This window comes from Gymnoscopelus braueri (genome assembly GCF_963280865.1).
Source record: "Gymnoscopelus braueri genome assembly, chromosome: 12".
In the NCBI taxonomy this organism is placed as follows: Eukaryota; Metazoa; Chordata; class Actinopteri; order Myctophiformes; family Myctophidae; genus Gymnoscopelus; species Gymnoscopelus braueri.
The window spans coordinates 40,882,937-40,900,229 of record NC_137614.1 but is presented as its reverse complement, the minus strand read 5'-3'; the positions used below and the strand labels follow the sequence as shown (position 1 = coordinate 40,900,229).

Here is a 17,293-nt window from a genome sequence, read left to right as displayed (position 1 = left end):
CCACCACCGTGCGTAGGCTGGCGTAGGCGCAGCGTAATTTATGTGCACTTTGCTTCCCTGTTGAGAGAACCAGTATTAAAACTCAACACAGAGTCCAAGCCAAACATTCCTTTTTATGATCCCATGAAAACAACATTAGGCCTCTATCTCGGTAGCGACAGCCTAAATGATCAGTTAATGGTTATATAACGTAATTTGCTGGTTCACATTATTATATTTCATCTTATCTCCACAAACTGGGATTTGATGGAGAACACTTGACAAGACAGTAGGGGGAGGTCTTGTATTGCATTTGACTCATGTGTTGACTACATGTATCTCACATCAAAAACGGAGTTTTGGCTCCACAGCAATGTGAACATGATATAACAATTAACCACTAACATCCTCTATATACTTAAAACGTACACTTATTTGACCGGGCTGGGCTCTGTGCTTGATTTGAATCCGCTTTTTTCCCCTCTACACAAAATCTCTTCACCCCCCAGAAAAGGGATGCTAAGGTTCAAGTGGTTAAGAGAATAAAGCAATCTGCTGTTCTCATCATGCAAGGTTTGAAACTGAAGGTAGAAACATCACATATTTCCAATACATGTGCTTATTTTGGCACGTTTCCAAGGTCATCGGTTTAAAACCCATTAAAGAAAAGATGCATAATATTCGTATGTAATATATGGGTTAGCATCTATAGTTACAGTACTGTGAAGTGTCCTGTAATGATAAATAAAAATTCATGACTCTTTGACCGCTGTCATCAATCTTCAATGAAGGGAATCTTTTATTAGACTGGATCAACATTCATATGTGTGTGTGTGTGTGTGTGTGTGTGTGTGTGTGTGTGTGTGTGTGTGTGTGTGTGTGTGTGTGTGTGTGTGTGTGTGTGAGAATACAGAATACAGTGACCATTTGTGACATTTTTGTGAGGCATTGCTGGGAGTTTATACAGAGTAACACCAAATGTATACTTATTGTAGTCATACGGCTGTGTCACTTAACAACAAAACAGATGCGTTTTTAGTAATTTTTGTGCAACACAGTTATACTACTATAAGTATACGTTAAGTATGAATGAAGCTAAGGCAAGAGTGCTTAGAACAGTTTAGTGTAAGTGTAACAACAGCAGGTATAACCAATCAGCAGGGGGGGAAACAACTTTTGTTTTACAGAGCAGGATACATACGTTACTGGTTAAAAACAGGCTCTGTCTGACAAACACAAAAAGAAAAATCATGTCAAGGTTTTATTTCCTGAGTTGTGGTCCATAGAGCCTTTAATCAATGGATCTACAATGACATCATGGTGTGCATTCCAAAATATGATATTTCTGTTTAAAAAAACAAAACAATCCTTTGCTTTCATTATCCAAAATGTCTAAATATGAATTATTAACATTTGTTATCATTTGTACAAATGTAGAAATATAACAATGATGTCAAATCAGGATTTCCCTGTATAAAGGTAAAACGTTTTATTTGTTTGATAAAAAAAACAGTTTGTAAAAGTAAATACCACTTTTCTCAATTGGTTGATACCTCATTGAAACTAAACTTCCATTAAAAAACTCTGTAAATACAGTCAATTGACCATTCGTATACACGATGAGCATTTATTATGAATTACAGTACATCCTGCTTGTGCAAATTTATAAAAAGTAAAAAAGAAAGATCAAAATTCAATAGTCAAAGTTTACGTCGTACTCTAAAACATAGCATGCATTCTGGTTTAAGATTGTGAGAAAAACGAAACAATAGAATGTTACTTGAAATAGCTAAAACATGACGAGTACTAATCAAAATGATCTTTAATCACATTGCAGTATCGTTCAATCAGAATACAGTTTATAACAAAATAGGGCTGAAAAAGCACTGAATGGTGCCTTAGAAGACAAGCTTAATGAGCCAATCAGAGCAGAGCTTTGTCCCTGTCTCCATGTCCTCTTCCTGTCTGTCTGTCTGTCTGTCTGTCTGCTCTGGACCCGCCAGCAGCATCTTAGCAAATCAATCTTCAGTTCCACAGCTTCGCGTCAAAGTCTGAACAAGGCCGTAGAAGACAGGGGGAAATTAAAATAGATGTTATTGAAATGGCATCTCTTTTTGTTACTGTGGTTAAAACTACTTACTACAATCTACTTATTTGAATGAATGAATGTTATTTTAACCAATCTGTATGGTAGAGTGTGTCGTTAATACAATACACCCGGTGTCGGGTAGGACACCTACTGGTTGACAATGTCAATAAAGTTATTTGTAGCAGGATACTAGATGTAGTTTGGGACATTGTTGAAATTACCTTCCCCCATCAGGAAAGGGAGACAGACAACACACATAACATTTACGGATTCATACAGTAACGTTATTTGTTCTTACCTTTATTGCACTCTTTGGACATATCTCTCTCCTTCAATATGTTGTTTTTGTAGTCTATGGAAGGTACAAATCAGCCACATGATGTTGTTATCGAGCAACTGTTAATTTGACAGCAGAGCTAATAGTTTGTCTGTGCAGACGAGGCTTACCTGAATTCAGGGGTTCCAGGTTGCAGGCCTTCAGCTCTGTACTGTCCAATGGAATGTCATCCCCATGATCCCTGACCCCATGACCTCTGCATAGGAATGAGTGACAAGTTGCCATGGGAACGACTCTATATGTAAGTAGTGCATCGATGATGCAATGCTTTTCGGTTCTTAGTTCTTACCGTTCAGATCTGCGCAGTTCATACTCCAGCCCTGAAAAAACAAGATTGATCTCAGATCTTATTATCTCAATTACCAGTACACTACAGTAACAGCACAACACATTAAAACATTGTGTTAAAAAAAACTTTCAACTTCTTTCAAGAGTGGGGGAATGGCATGCAGAAAATGTTATGGGAATCAAACCGGAGATTGGCAGGCATTAGAACCCATGTGGTATGCACCCTAACCACTTGGCTATCGGGTCGAGAGACAGGGAATTGAGTGCGGTCAGAGAGCTGGAAAGTGATACAATACAGACAGAATCGAACCGGGGACGTTAGTCAACGTACAATCCGTTCATCCACCGCCGTGCATCCCTATTCTGGGTAATAGTATAATAGGTAAATTTGGCGATAATAGGCAAACACTAGGAGAAAATATCTACAAGCTCACCTTGTAGCTCGGCTATTGTCGGTGAGGAGATTTGTGTAGAGGAAAAAAAAGGAGGGGACCCCAGTCAACGAAGTACTTAGGGTTTAAAGGTAAGAGGTGAAGAGGAGAGCACACAGAGAACACTCACACACACTACCTCTCTTCCTGCGTCGGCGCGTCAGCAGAACCACGGCGGCGACGATGAAAGCCAGCAGTAAGAAGGTGGCCAGGATGTAGCCCAGCTGCAGCGTGAAATGACCTCGATGCTCAGGCAGGATGACGTTGACCACGCGAGGCCTGTCCACCTCATCTGTGCCTGAAGGACAAGAACACACACGTATATACATGGATGGAATCAAACAGCTTCTCCAGGACACCAACTGTATGTCTTAGTCTCATACTGTACTTACACTGTAGGTTGTGCACGTGTGTGTGTGTGTGTGTGTGTGTGTGTGTGTGTGTGTGTGTGTGTGTGTGTGTGTGTGTGTGTGCGTGCGTGCATCGCATTGAAACATGTTGTCAGTTTGTAGATCGGCTATTCTGAAAAAATCGGGCATCGGTTGGGCTCTAGTAAATACTACGTAGGTGTTTTTCAGCCTTAAACTGGAAGCAAACTAGAGGAACTACACAAAATACAAGGCTCTGCCAAGCAGGAAATGCAGGCATGTAATGGGTGTTACAATGTGGCTGTACGGAGGTGTGTTATTATGGTCATGGATGGGAATTGTAGTTTTTTAGAATTTGCCAGTTAGTCTCACACTTAAACATAAGTTATGGCAAATACGACACCTATTCATAGGTCTTTTTCAGTCTTAAAGGAGTATTTCACCCTGAAAATAACTTATTTTCTATCAATTACACACCCCATTTTTTTCACATTCCTAAGCCAATAATTTAATGACCGGCGGAGACTCAAAGAGTGTCCATTGAGTATACTACAGTAGAGGTCTACTGTTTTTGTCCCAGCTGGATTATGGGGACAATATTTACAGGTTTGCTTGTGCCTCCACATTGACCAAGCTGGATCCCCTGTATCATGCTGCACTGAGATTCATAACGAATTCTCCTTTTAGAACTCACCATTGCACGTTGTATGCTGCAGTTGATTGGTCCTCTTTGACTACGCGCAGGTTGCAACATTGGTATAATTTCATTTATAAAGCTATTCTTGGTGAGCTCCCCTACTACATTACCTCCAAATTCAAATTGGTTAGAAATGGCTTAAATCTCAGATCAAATGCTTGGTTACGCTGTGAAGTACCTTCATTTTCATCTGAGGGAGGTAAAAAATGTCTTTCTTTCTTAGGCCCTTGGTTGTGGAATGATCTCCAGACTAAACTCAAATTGGCTGCTCTAATTCCCTTGAGAAGCTTCAAACGAATCACCTTAGTTTTATTCACAAACACCTGCACCTGTCCGGAGGTTTATTAGCCTAGCGGAAGGTTTTTGGTTATGTGTATTGGTTGTACACTGTGTGTATTACTATTTTCTGTTTGATTACTGGCTTTTTTCTATTGTATAAAGTGTAGCATTTGGAGTTATCTTATGTATTTGTGATGTATCTTGGATGACTATTTTGTTGTTTGTTTTTGTATTTGTATGTTAAGCTTAGACTGTGTAATTTTAACGCTGTATCTTGGCCAGTTCACACTTGAAAAAGAGACTGTGTCTCAACGTGTTTTTACTGGTTAAATAAAGGTTAAATAAAAGGTGGTACTACTAAAAAAAAATACAGCTATGGCAGCTGTTACTGGAGGAAATATCAAACTGAATCGCTTTTGGATTGGATTTGTTTTAGTGCATTAGTGTGAATGGCAATAAACAAGGACTGAATTGAAAACCGTTTCTATATAACTCAAAATATTATTACCCTGGAGGCTTATTTCATTTACTTTGCAAGAGAGAGAGAGAGAGAGAGAGAGAGAGAGAGAGAGAGAGAGAGAGAGAGAGAGAGAGAGAGAGTGGAGGGAGGGAGTGAGCTGGACTTAAATGTCAAAATGCTTTTCAGCAGTAATGACTACCAGACCTGATGTCATGCAGCTGCTTTTCCTGCACAGAAAAACAGGCTAACCAGAGAAGGGGAGGGGGGAGGCAAGAAGGAGGAATTCAGTTATGTGGTGTGTCTGTCTGTCTGAATTACTTTTCCAGTTATTTTGTCCTTCTTATAAACACAGAAGTCTAGTTCTGTGTATGGAAAACAAATCACTGACACCTTCTTTATGAGTAAACTCTAACAGCGTGACAAGCCAGTCTAAATACACAACTTGCTAACTACTGTATGCACACGGGTCCATTTCTAAACAATTACTGAAAGGCTTTGTTTGCACTGAATTACTACAGAAGAATGACAACAGAGAGAAAATAGTAGCAATGGTACAGTGTTTCATTCTGTACCACTCATGTTGAGAATGCCATATTTTTCCCTTTGACTACTGCCTGTTGCGTATACAGTCCAATGAGAAATAACAGCTGCTGTTGCAGAAGCCTTCAGTCCCTTCTCTACTGTTAACCATTTCCAACCTGGCTATATGCATTATATTGTCAAAAACAAAATCCAAAAAATTGCAGATCTACAGGCTTGTAGATCTGCTATTTTCTCTATTTGTCATATGACCAAGTATATACTGCTTAAGTGGTTAATGATACATGTTCCCACACCTGTCAAAGTGAAAACACTGTTATTACTTGAATAAACCAGGTCTATCTGTGCATATGAAATTCCACCTGTGAAAATCACACAGATGCTGGTGAAATGTTATGATGACACAGAGAGCGGGCACATTGTCATTATGCTTCTTTCTTATCAAGTTGTGCTTCCAGGCTTAAAGAAGCAGTTCACCCAAAATAGAACACAACATGTTTCCTCTCACCAGGAGAGTTCTACTATCCATCCAGATAGTTTTGTTGTGACTTGACAAGATATGCGGTTTTCTGCCATTATTGATTTCTGTCACCCCAATACAACAGGGCTCAATGGCATTTAGTTGGTGGTGCTCAAAATGCAGCATCTCTGTCCAAAAATCTTGACACGGTTTTTCATGATGATACATAAGCCTTGTTTCATTGAGAAATATTTTCTACCTCAGTAAAGCGGTCAACTAATTGAATGCTACTGTATTTTATCAATAAGAGCAGGTGTTAATGTTCCATCTCTAATCCGGCTATGCCGGTCTAACTGAGCTAGACTTATAATTGCGGCCTGTACTGTAAGTGGGAGCAAGGTTAGTAGTAATTATCACCTGTAAATGCTTAATTTACATAAAATGTGCGAAACCGCTTTGTCACGTGCACACCATCTGTCCCTGGAGAATTCTCAGTGCCCTGCAGTTACAGTACATGTCATCTGCTGCCTGACAAATCAGACATAAAGCTACATGTTAATGCCTGTTTGACATATGCGGCACAGAGGTTGCACTTTGTGGAGGCCGTTCCTGTTGGATGGGAATCATTTGCAAGTCAATGAACTGACAGAAAGCATCTTCATTTTCAGAATCAGACGGGCATTCATGCTCATTTCTCGACTGCACTCTCACTGCTTCCTCTGTGATCCCAAAGGCATAGCGTTCTACTCTGTCTTGCCGTAAATGATTACAGCATTAAAGTAAAAGGCTGTAATGACATTTGTAATTGCATTTGATTGCTGGAGAGCTGCAGGGCCTCTTGGGCATTCATCTAACGAACAAAAGAGGACCAGTGTGTGCACACGTTCCAGCCGATGCCTCGCTGAGATGACTTCAAAGGAACCAGACGGGAAGGCATCGATCCACGTGCGCATGTCTTGCACACAGAACTATTAAAAGTGGGCCAACGTTGCTTTAAAAGGGGAAGGAGGCTTCATAATCTGACACATAACTTTGCCCCCTCCTCTCGCTCGGCTCTTTCATGTTACAGCTGGTCCAGATGTGGAACAGATGTAACAGACTTCCTCTGGCTGCTGATAAACAAGCCTGGACCAGGCAGAGGCTGATACACATCGGCTCAGAAACAGACACGGAATGGGGAGAAGGGGAGGATAAACAAACCTGGCGAAGCAGAGCGAGTGGTCTAGACACGTGGTGTGGGGAGTTTGGAAAAATGGGGTCAAACTGAGGAAAAAGAAGTGGTTGCGCTTACAGCTCCACTCCCTACGGTTCTGGTTGTGATATCTTACTGCTCTTGTCTGCAGAGAAGAACTGTCTGCTGTTGTAAACTTAAACCACCGCTTAACTGAGGAAAAATGAGAAATGCCTCCAATGAAAATGGGACCACTTCCGTTTCTAGCCAATTAGTGGTTATTTAGAGAGCTTCTTAGACCAGAGCAAAGCATGCAGTCAGTCTGCAAACCCCTGCTCTGCAACTCACAATGCGTCTTTCTCTCTTTCTTTCTTTCTCTCTTTCTTTGTCTTTCTTTCTTTCAACTTCTGGTTAGTGCATTCTCTTCCTTCTTAAGTTGAAACACAAAAGCAGGAAGGTTTGAGAACAGGACTTGGCAAGAGGAGGAACTGACTTTACTGAGCAAATATGCTTATAAATCTAATCCAACCCACATGAAGAGTCCAGGAACAATGTTCTCACTCTGTGCTCACCAGCCCTAAGAGACTCAAAGCCCAGTCACTTTTTGGCTCCGAGATCATTATTAGGACTGCAACTACGGATTATTTTCCTAGCGATTATTCTGTTGATTACTTTTTTCGATTAATCAAGTAATTGAGAAGCAAATTGTTTGGATAATATATATATATATATATTTATTTATATATATTTATTTATTTATTTATTTTCTTTTTTTAATTTACGATATAGATTTTTTTTACAATCGACTAAATTGATTAGTCTGATTATGATTAACCATTACAACCTTGGTTGTACAATGGTTTCACGCAGAAAATAGTCGATCTACAATCCCACAATAGGCCACATTGCAACACGTTGTGAGCTTGTAGTGAGCTTTTGGTATTTCAATTATGTAAATTATTAACTCGCACCAATAGATCATATAAAAAAATATTATATTTAGCAATATTTAGATCATGTGTGTTGACAAGTAATATCTCATACGTGGTATCGGTGTATCGTTGGGGAGAACCAGAGGGGCTTCGGTGAGGTCATCATCGTGGGGAGGAAGCGGGGGTCCCACTGTCAGCCTGAAGATGCGCCTCTCATGCAGACCACAGTAGTGGTGATGCAGGTGACAGATGTACAAGCCCTTGTCCACGGGCGCCAGTTCAGCGATGGTCAAGGAGAAGTCCCCCAGAGAGAAGGCGTCCTCATCCACGCTCATCTTGTTCTGGAGGAACAGCGGCCCGTACTCCCGGCGCTCTCCGGAGGCGTAGAGGTCGACCAGGCGATCGGCTTTGTCGGGACGCACGCCGGGGGCCTGGAAGTCCCAGTGGGCCACCTGTTGCTGGTCCTCCTGAAGACCATCCCTCCACAGGGGCCGGCGGTTGACGCAAGGCAACGCCACAGAGCTGCCTTGCAACACCACGAACACCGTCTTATCGCCGTCCCAGAAACGTCTCTCTTTACGGACTGAAAGAACAGATTATACAGTATACAGAATTTACATTTATTATTATTTTTTATTTGGTTGGTCATCACAATTCTAGGGAAGAGTTTAGGCACATTACAGATTTTAGGCACATTACAGATTTTAGGTTTCAGATTGCTCAAAGAGCCTCACCTGACTTTGTGACATTGAGCTGGATCTCGATTGACTGGTGAATTTGACAGTAGTGATGGTGCAGATTACAGGTGTAAACGCCGCGATCAGATGCTACCACATCTGGAAGAAGCAGCATGCACACAATAACAATATGAAATCCTGAATTAAACAATATTGCTTCTATAATATACGTATCAGTATTATATGTATGTGTATGCATTATAGAATATATCGTCGTAGTTGGGCAGAAATCTCTATAGTTCATATTTTAGTTTCATAAACGAATACCCTATTTAATGTCGTTTGACAGTGTCACGCAAAAATAGCGTGGTTTCAACTAGAACATCAGTCAACATTGAGGAGGGCCAGTCTCACTGTTGAAAACGAGGGAGAAGTTGCCATCGGTGAAAGCAGAGTTGGGGACGGAGATGCGTCCCTTGTTGAAGCCGTTGTAGACCCTCTGGTTGGCTCCGGGGGACATGTCCAGGATGCGCTCCACAGAGTACTCTGGACTGGTGCGAACCACGTCCCAGTGGACCACCCTCTGTCTGTCCTTCAGGCGGTCCTGGGTCCACACCATGCGGGGACTGTGACAGGGCAGGGCGGCCCTGGTGCCCGCCGGGAGGGTGATGTTCTTGGCTTCCACGACCACGCCTAGCCTGCTGCTGCTCTGTGCCCAGGCTGACGTGAGGAACAAATAAATAAACAAACGCACACTGATGCAGTGGTTCTCAAACATGTCAAGGACCCCCAAATTAATATGTATTTGCCCACGGACCCCAATATGAACAGATTTTGTGTGCCATGGAGGGACCGCCATAAGATTTGTGCTGTTAAACATTTTCAAGATTATTCCAAATCCTTCAGAATTTTTCTCGATTTTGCGAAAGTTTGCAGAAATACCAGATCTACAAGCTCACACAAGCTTGCGGTGTGATGCATCGTGAGCTTGCAGATCAGCTATTTTCGAATAGCCAAAGAATAAACTGTGCTTAAAGTGATTTTGATACTAACTCATTTAGCTGGGGACCCCCTGAAACTCCCCCAAGGACCAATGGGGGTCCCCTGAACCCTCTTTGGTAACCACTGCTCTAAAGGTGTAAATCATCCTTTCAACAGTACACGAGAAGTCAAAACAACAGTCATGAACGGCATGCCAACAAATCTCCGTCACTTGGAAGAGATACACATAGCTACAGTATAAACATCAAGAAGAAGTTAAAGGTAGACTTTTAAATTAGAGTACAGAGAAAAGTGTAAGATTTCATATGTGAGAGTAATTTTCTGACTTACCGGCAGGCATGAAGAGGACAGCAAGAACTGAAACAGACAACAACACAAAATTGATGTTTAGAGTCATTCTCTTGACGGCTTTGCTTTAATCACAGGGGCTGCTCTTCTTATACGGTTAGCTCGCACGCTTTCCCAAAACCTCTGCGTTTAATCACTGAATAAGAATCTTGTGTTTATGTTGAATCATCCCTGAAAAAGGACAAGAGTCAGCAAATTGGCTCGATCCCGAACTGACCCGCGAGCCAGGCTACTCAGAGCAGATGTGTCACAGAACTTTTCGTGAGAGGACTTCTTAAAGAAACAGAGAAAGGAAATAAAGAAACAGCAGCATGGCTAAAGTGGGAAGAAAATTATTTGATCACTCAATTTTGAAGAGTTAAGAGTTGTGAGCTTATAGATTGTCCATTTCTGTCAAATTCCGTGGCCAATAAAATAGGGCTTAAATTGTAAAACGTCACACACAGGAAAACAGGAGCAGAAGATAAACCTACATTCAGTGCAAACATTGGGAAATATTCCATACATTTCTTCCCACATATCTTCCCACTATTGGTATGGGAATTTTCCCTGCTGCACGTTTGCTATTTCTGGCCTGTGTTATTCTTTTTTTCCCAGAGTGCTATTCCATGTGCTGTTTACCTAAGAGCCAGTGGAGATGTATGCAGCCAGAGCACATAGAGCCTCCATTCAATCGTCATTCCTCAAGGCCACATGTGGTCCTCTATACAGCTGAAAAACCCACACTGATCACTGTGTTGAAGTCCAGCTGCACCTCTGATATTTAAACTCAAGATGACGTTAATGTTTTATTGATGTCATCAAATACTGTAACGCAAGAAGAGAAGGGTGTGGGGGCACGTCTTCACCCGCTGCGTTCACGAGAGTTCAAGTTATAAGCCATATATCCAAGAGTAATAAGACAAAGAATGTGAAAGATGTTTTTCTATTCTTCTCAGGTCATTTCAAGGTATTTTCTTTTGCTTGTGTGGTGGTGGTGGTGGGGAGGGCTGCACAGTCCAGGTGTCCTGGCTGCACAGCGATCCTTTGAGCTCCCCGACCAATCGATCGATAGACCTTTATTGATTGGGAATTCAGCTGCTATAGCAGCACCACTGACTGCATGATAAACAGGATAGGTACAGGTAAAAGTAGAGAGATACACAACGAAGATTAAAACAGGAATAAAAGTGAATCTTTAGTAAAGATTAAAAATATATACACGTTAAAATCTGACCTAGCCATCTGCAATTGGACTGATTGGTTTTGCATAATGTATAACTATTAATACATGTAAATAATACACACACGTAAGGACGGGTCTCACTGGACTATGCTATGATTTGTTTGAATAGACAACATTAATTCTCTGGAAGAATCGGAAGTTGTAAAATGACTTGAAACCCACCGTAAAAAAAGTCTGTATTATGGAATGCTGCATAATGTGTCAAACTTTACTTTTTTACAGTATAGTGCATCAGGCTCAACAACAACTTAACACCACAATGTTTACTGCCATTTGCACTATGTAGCCTATATAGTTAACTTCACTCATCCTTGAATGCATATTCTGTACATCTTTGGTTACTAATTTATTCATCCATTTATATTTGGTTTGTTTTCTTTTTGGTTGCAACATATATCCAACCTCAGTAAACCAGGGAAGGTACAATTCCAAACTCTAAATTCTACAGTATATTTAGTCTATGGCTATTCTCTACACCGTGTCTGTTTATATTGATGTTGACCTATCAGTTTACTTATTTGTTCTACACTTCACACACTTTACTGTACATTGTATTACTTATTACCATTTAGTGAATTACTTATTGTTTACTTTACTTGTACTGTATTTACCTTGCATTATATTGGACATTGCTATGCTAGCACAGCCACAGAAACATTTCACTTCACTGTACTGTACATGTATGAGCATGTGACAAATACAATCTTTGAATCCTGAATGTTTCGCTGTAAATCTTTGGTGGGATCTGAATTGAGGGTTACAGTAGTACCCTACGGAGAGGGAACACAATGTTTCCTGAACCCTGTCATTTTCTCCATAGCTGCTCCTCTGCAGGCACAGTAGCAGATGACTCAGGAGGCCGATTTAACACTTAAGACTTAACAACCCACCACTCAAACACAAGACGTAATGACATACATTTTCCAGATGACCTGCCACATGGCTATTGTTGCCCCAAACAGGCTCTTATAAGGATCCCCAGATTCAAAGTTATCGTAGTTAACAGAACACTTTTGTTTTACCTTAACCACTTAAACCCTATACTTAGTTGACAAGGGTCCCCTACCTAGGGCTCTATGGGTCCTCTCCTTTTTTCCTTATACGCCAAATCTCTTCGCTGAAAATAGCAGATCTACAAGGCCACAATGTGTTGCTACATGTGAGTTTGTAGATCGGCTATTTTCGCGGAATGTTGGCCCCAGAATAGAAACGATAGAGTTCATGTGGGAGTGCATTCTGTTAAAGGGGTAGTTCACCGACAAAATAACTTTTTTTCTATTGATTACTCACCCCATGGAGCCTTGAATTCATGGATATTTTTTTGTTTTTGTCGCATTCCTTCCTTTATTATTTGATTATAATAAATTTGTCCCCATTGATTCCGGTAGGAGACACAAATGCATTTGTGTCTCCTACCGGAATCAATGGGGACAAATTTATTAAAATCAAATTATTGGCTTAGGAATGTGACAAAAACTAAAAAATATCTATGAATTCAAGGCTCCAGGTGGTGAGGAATCAATAGAAAAAAAGTTATTTTGGGGGTGAACTACCCCTTTAAAATAGGCTCCCATGCTGTAGGTGACATAATTGCTACACAGTAGCCACCAAAAACCCTGACCAGTGCATATGCAATTCTGCATATCCTTTAATTATTCTGATACAGAGAACACCATAACTATATCAACAGTGATACTATGATTGACAGTTTGGCTCCTTACATCTTGAACCCTGGCTGTGCCACGGATAAGATAATGATGATGATGATGATTTTAAAAAGCAAAGTTTCTGCGATTCTTGATGATGTCATGTCTGTGAAGTTTACACACTTTACACTTTTGCGGCCGTATGGCTGAGTGGTTGAGAGACCGTCTGGCAGTGGTGTAAAGTAACTAAGTACATGTACTCAAGTACTGTTCTTAAGAAACATTGTGAGGTATTACCCCACTACATTGCAGAGGAAAATATTGTACTTTTACTCCACTACAAGTATATGAAAACTTAAGTTACTAGTTTAGTATTACAAAACAGACATTAACTAGCCTGGAAAACCAGACAAATCTGCCAGTGCGGAAAAACAATGAGCCCAGTGATATTCTGGCCATGCCCGTCTAGACATTAACCACTTCAGCCTATATATATTTCGGCTATTTTCTAAAGAGTTTTATACATTTTGAACTTGCACAATGAGTACTTTTACTTTTGGTACTTTAAGTATATATTGATGCCAATACTTTTGTACGTTTACTCAAGTACATTTTTAATACAGGACTTTTACTAGTATATCTACATTGCGGTATTGATACTTTTAGTTGAGTACTTCTTCCATCACTGCCGTCTGGTAATCAGAATGTCCCTCTGCCTTCGGCTCATCCAGTGTTCAGTGTTCAAGCAAGACACGTAACCCGTAGCTGCTCATTTCAGTAAGCCATCTACTGGCTGAATGCAGAAAAATAAATTCCCCCTCTGGATACAATACTAGAACCAGACCGATATATCGGTTTGGCCGATATATCGGCCATAATTTGGTATATGTATCGACATTTATTATGCAGGCGAATAATAAAGGCGATGTCCCGATCTGAAAATAGCAGCTCTACAAGCTCACAATGTGTCACATCTTGACGTTGTGAGCTTGTAGATTGAATAGGGTTTAAGTGGTTAAATAAAATAAAGGTTTATATGTATTTTATAACTGGCAAGGATAATTATATAAGCAAAGTTAAATGTTTTATTTTTCATATATCAAGTATAATATATATACTTAAGTTATTTTAATTATCTATCTAGTAAAATATTCAAAAAAAAAATTGCATTGATTTCAGTGACAAAATATGGATCCTGCATTGGTAATCTGTGATCTAGAACTCTGCAAAATCAGGATCAGACACAAAAAGATCCTTCCTTTGTTTTCTTGGCAGAGTCTCACACATTGACAATAAACCTGCCGTGCTGTACATTCACATGCATTCAGAGATGCTCTCAGGAGGAACATAACATTGACTCCACTGTGGTGACATCATCACCCGTACATGCCTTCAGGTGCCCTTCACTGGGCTGTGATTTACAAAGGTCACCAGGGTTGGGTCAGATTACTTTGAAATGTATAGTCAGTTACTTACAGCAATGGTTTTCAGACATTTTGTGCAAATTGTGCCCTAGCACCCCAATGGGCGAGTCAATATCTATCACAATTTTTTGTTTGCCTATAATGATTAGCAGGGGTCATCGCCATGCTGGCTTGTGGTGGACATTTTTGTCAAAATTAAAATTTTGCCACGACATAAGAAATGTGTGGCCAATAATATTACCAGAAACACATAAACAGCTAGCCCTGAATGACTATAACAGGTCTGTAACTCAGAGAGTGTTCAAAGGGAACCAAACGGGTCCATTTGGTTCCATTTGTACACTCTCAGAGTGAAGGGGGGTCCTTGCAAATAAAACATTTGAGATCCACTACTACTACTAGTACTAGTGGACACCTAATGTGCCATAATGTCGTGGTAAATCATATTCTGAAGGAAACCTGGAGACTTGACATTCAGTAATTGGATATTATGATCAAAATAAGAACATTATAATGGTGTGTAAAAAAGAAAATATGCCACAGACAAGGCCAAGACTTTGCCACAGACACATTTGTCTGTGTGCAGACATATTGATGATGACCCCTGATGATTATCCCAAAATAGGGAGCCCAAGTGGTCAATACATCCTGAACTTGAACTTGACCCACCGCTGATGGGAAGTGCTGTATGGATGGATGAATGGATGGATGCACCCATTTCTCCAATATCTCTCATGTAATCTTGTGTAACCCAGGGGTTATTTAACCCCACGTGTACTTCATATCAAGGCGGCTGGGTGATTGTTAATGAAGACCATGAAGCCATAATCAACATGGCTGAAGGGTAAACCCCCCTCCTCCCTCTACAGCCCACTCATGTTGAAACAGTCATTACTGACACATTTAATGACTAGTGGTAGGATTGTGCTGACTCCCCTACTCTGACCACAGTTAACTAGAAACACATTTGCCCCGGGGAAACAAAAGCCCACAAACATACCAGCAGCAGGCTAAACGTGTCTTATCCATAAAGTTACAGTATTGTTCAATTCCCATGATGCTTGGGCTCAAAAAGCAGAACAAACTTCAACGCCTATTAATAATAATAATAATAATAATAATAATAATAATAATAATAAGGGTAATAATAATAATAATAATAATAATACATTATATTTGTAATGCACTTTATATTTGACACAAATTTCAAAGTGCTACATGGCAGAAAAAGTCAAGAAAAAGGATAAAAAATAAGATTTAAAAAAAATTATGAAATGAATAAAATTCAGATCAATGGTAATTGGTAAGAGACCCCCTCCCCAACTATTACACAGCTAAGAAAAAGTTTAAAGTTTAAAAACACACAAAAGCATCAATAAGTACATCTAGGCAAAGGGTTTTTTAGTCCCCTTTTTAAAATGATCCTTAAAAAACATTACGAAAACATAAATGATCTGTTGAAGGATGGACAATGGACACTGACTGAACACAAATACCACTGATAGAATTTACAAAAGAGAAACCAACTCTACAATGACATAATAAAATACTACACTTTTATTTAGGAAAAACTTTTTTCCCCACCAGCAGGTCTGATAAAAACCTAATTTAAAGGGATATTTCACTTTCACATGAAATAAACATTAAACAAATATATATATATATCTAAATATCACGGCCCCCTCGGGCACTCACGCATTAGAATGTCCTTCTAATGCGTGAGGGGGCCATGATTTTTTCCTTTATTTTGTGTAAAAAGAAATTATGTTTATTTTATTTGAAAGTGAAATATACCTTTAAGGTCGTTTCGAAGAAAAGTCAAGTCTGGATCCAATTATAGGAAGGACAAAAAAAGACAAGGTTTTGGAATCAAGACAAAAAAATCAAACTTACTGTGATATAAAGTCATGTTGTGCGTCCTGCGCGTAAAAACGCCTGTTGGATGGATGTGCGTGTTTCTGTTCAGTGGGTCACACAACAATCCTCCCTGAGGAGAAAACTCATAGAGCTATAACATATCTAGAGGGCGGACTGCCCCGCCCCTACCAATTCATTTCAATGAAAGTTGCTCACCAGCGCATGAAGCACCCCTCTACTTCCGGGATTGGGATTGGCTCCCATTTCGGAGCCAAAGGAGCAGGCGCACCAGCGTTTCAGACGGTAGACGCACGTGCGGTAGCGTTTTCAATGCAGAAGTGCTGCAACATCCAATTTGACCACCAGGCGACGGCAGCTTCACTGTTCTACCGCGGTTCTGGGGGCTTGGGAAAACTGATCCTGCAACAATTAGTGTTGCCATGTCCGCTTATTATAAGATACTTTGGGCTTGTTTTTCTGTAAAGTCGCTTGTAAATATTGGTGGTTGCATGTTTTTGGGGGCTTGTTTCTAAAGTGCAGTTGATTATTTGGGGCTTGTTTCCTAATGTTGGTTAACATTAGGTCCTTAACATTTTCATGTTAAGGACCCCCAAAATTAATATGTATTTGTCTTGTCCGCGGACCCCCCCCCCCCATCTGAAAATATTTTATACATACAAGATTTGTGGTGTTAAAATGTTTCGAAAATATTCCACATGTTAACATCTTCAGATTTTTTTGAGAATAGCCGATCTTACAGGCTAGATCGGCTATTTTCAAAGGCCTCATGTAGTAGCCTAGTCGCATCTCTTGGGCTTGTTTTCATAGACATGGTTGCTTGTTTCTCTCACTAGATCTGGCAACATTGGCGGCAACAATACCTTTGTGGTCCACTGACTGCGCGGTGCTGACGCTCCGCCTCAATGCCTTCAGCCTCCTTCAGCCTTCCGATATAAAACTCAAAAACTTTGACACAAACGGCCTCAGTAGCCTAGTACTGAACTTTGCAATTTGGAGGTCTCCCTGACCATGAATCATGACTAAAATAAACCATATTTTAGCCTTGAAGATGCAAATCCATCA

The 17,293-nt window shown here is 40.3% G+C and overlaps 1 protein-coding gene across 2 annotated transcripts; it reads right to left on the bottom strand.

The window, feature by feature from the left end:
* Nucleotides 1–1,238: 1,238 nt before the first annotated feature.
* On the bottom strand, nucleotides 1,239–16,348 carry LOC308097291 (matrix remodeling-associated protein 8-like). 2 transcript variants are annotated; one of them, XM_080445000.1, is made up of 10 exons: nucleotides 16,247–16,348; nucleotides 10,041–10,067; nucleotides 9,123–9,428; nucleotides 8,766–8,867; nucleotides 8,144–8,614; nucleotides 3,255–3,422; nucleotides 2,695–2,725; nucleotides 2,516–2,601; nucleotides 2,367–2,420; nucleotides 1,239–2,030 (listed from the first exon to the last, which is right to left on the bottom strand). In XM_080445000.1, the coding sequence occupies exons 1-10, from the start codon at nucleotides 16,260–16,262 to the stop codon at nucleotides 2,005–2,007; spliced, it is 1,287 nt and encodes a 428-aa protein (XP_080301126.1). In that variant the 5' UTR covers nucleotides 16,263–16,348; the 3' UTR covers nucleotides 1,239–2,004. The 2 variants fall into 2 exon arrangements, with proteins under 2 accessions (XP_080301126.1, XP_080301127.1); XM_080445001.1 differs by having other exon boundaries at nucleotides 3,264–3,422.
* Between the last annotated feature and the right edge of the window lie 945 nt (nucleotides 16,349–17,293).

Bases quoted from the DNA above. Each gene is read 5' to 3' on its own strand.
- LOC308097291 (XM_080445000.1), bottom strand. The intron at 9,429-10,040 runs GTAAGTCAGAAA...TCCTCACGTCAG, and splicing joins TGTCCTCTTCATGCCTGCCG to CCTGGGCACAGAGCAGCAGC. The intron at 8,868-9,122 runs GTGAGACTGGCC...TGCTTCTTCCAG, and splicing joins CTTCTCCCTCGTTTTCAACA to ATGTGGTAGCATCTGATCGC.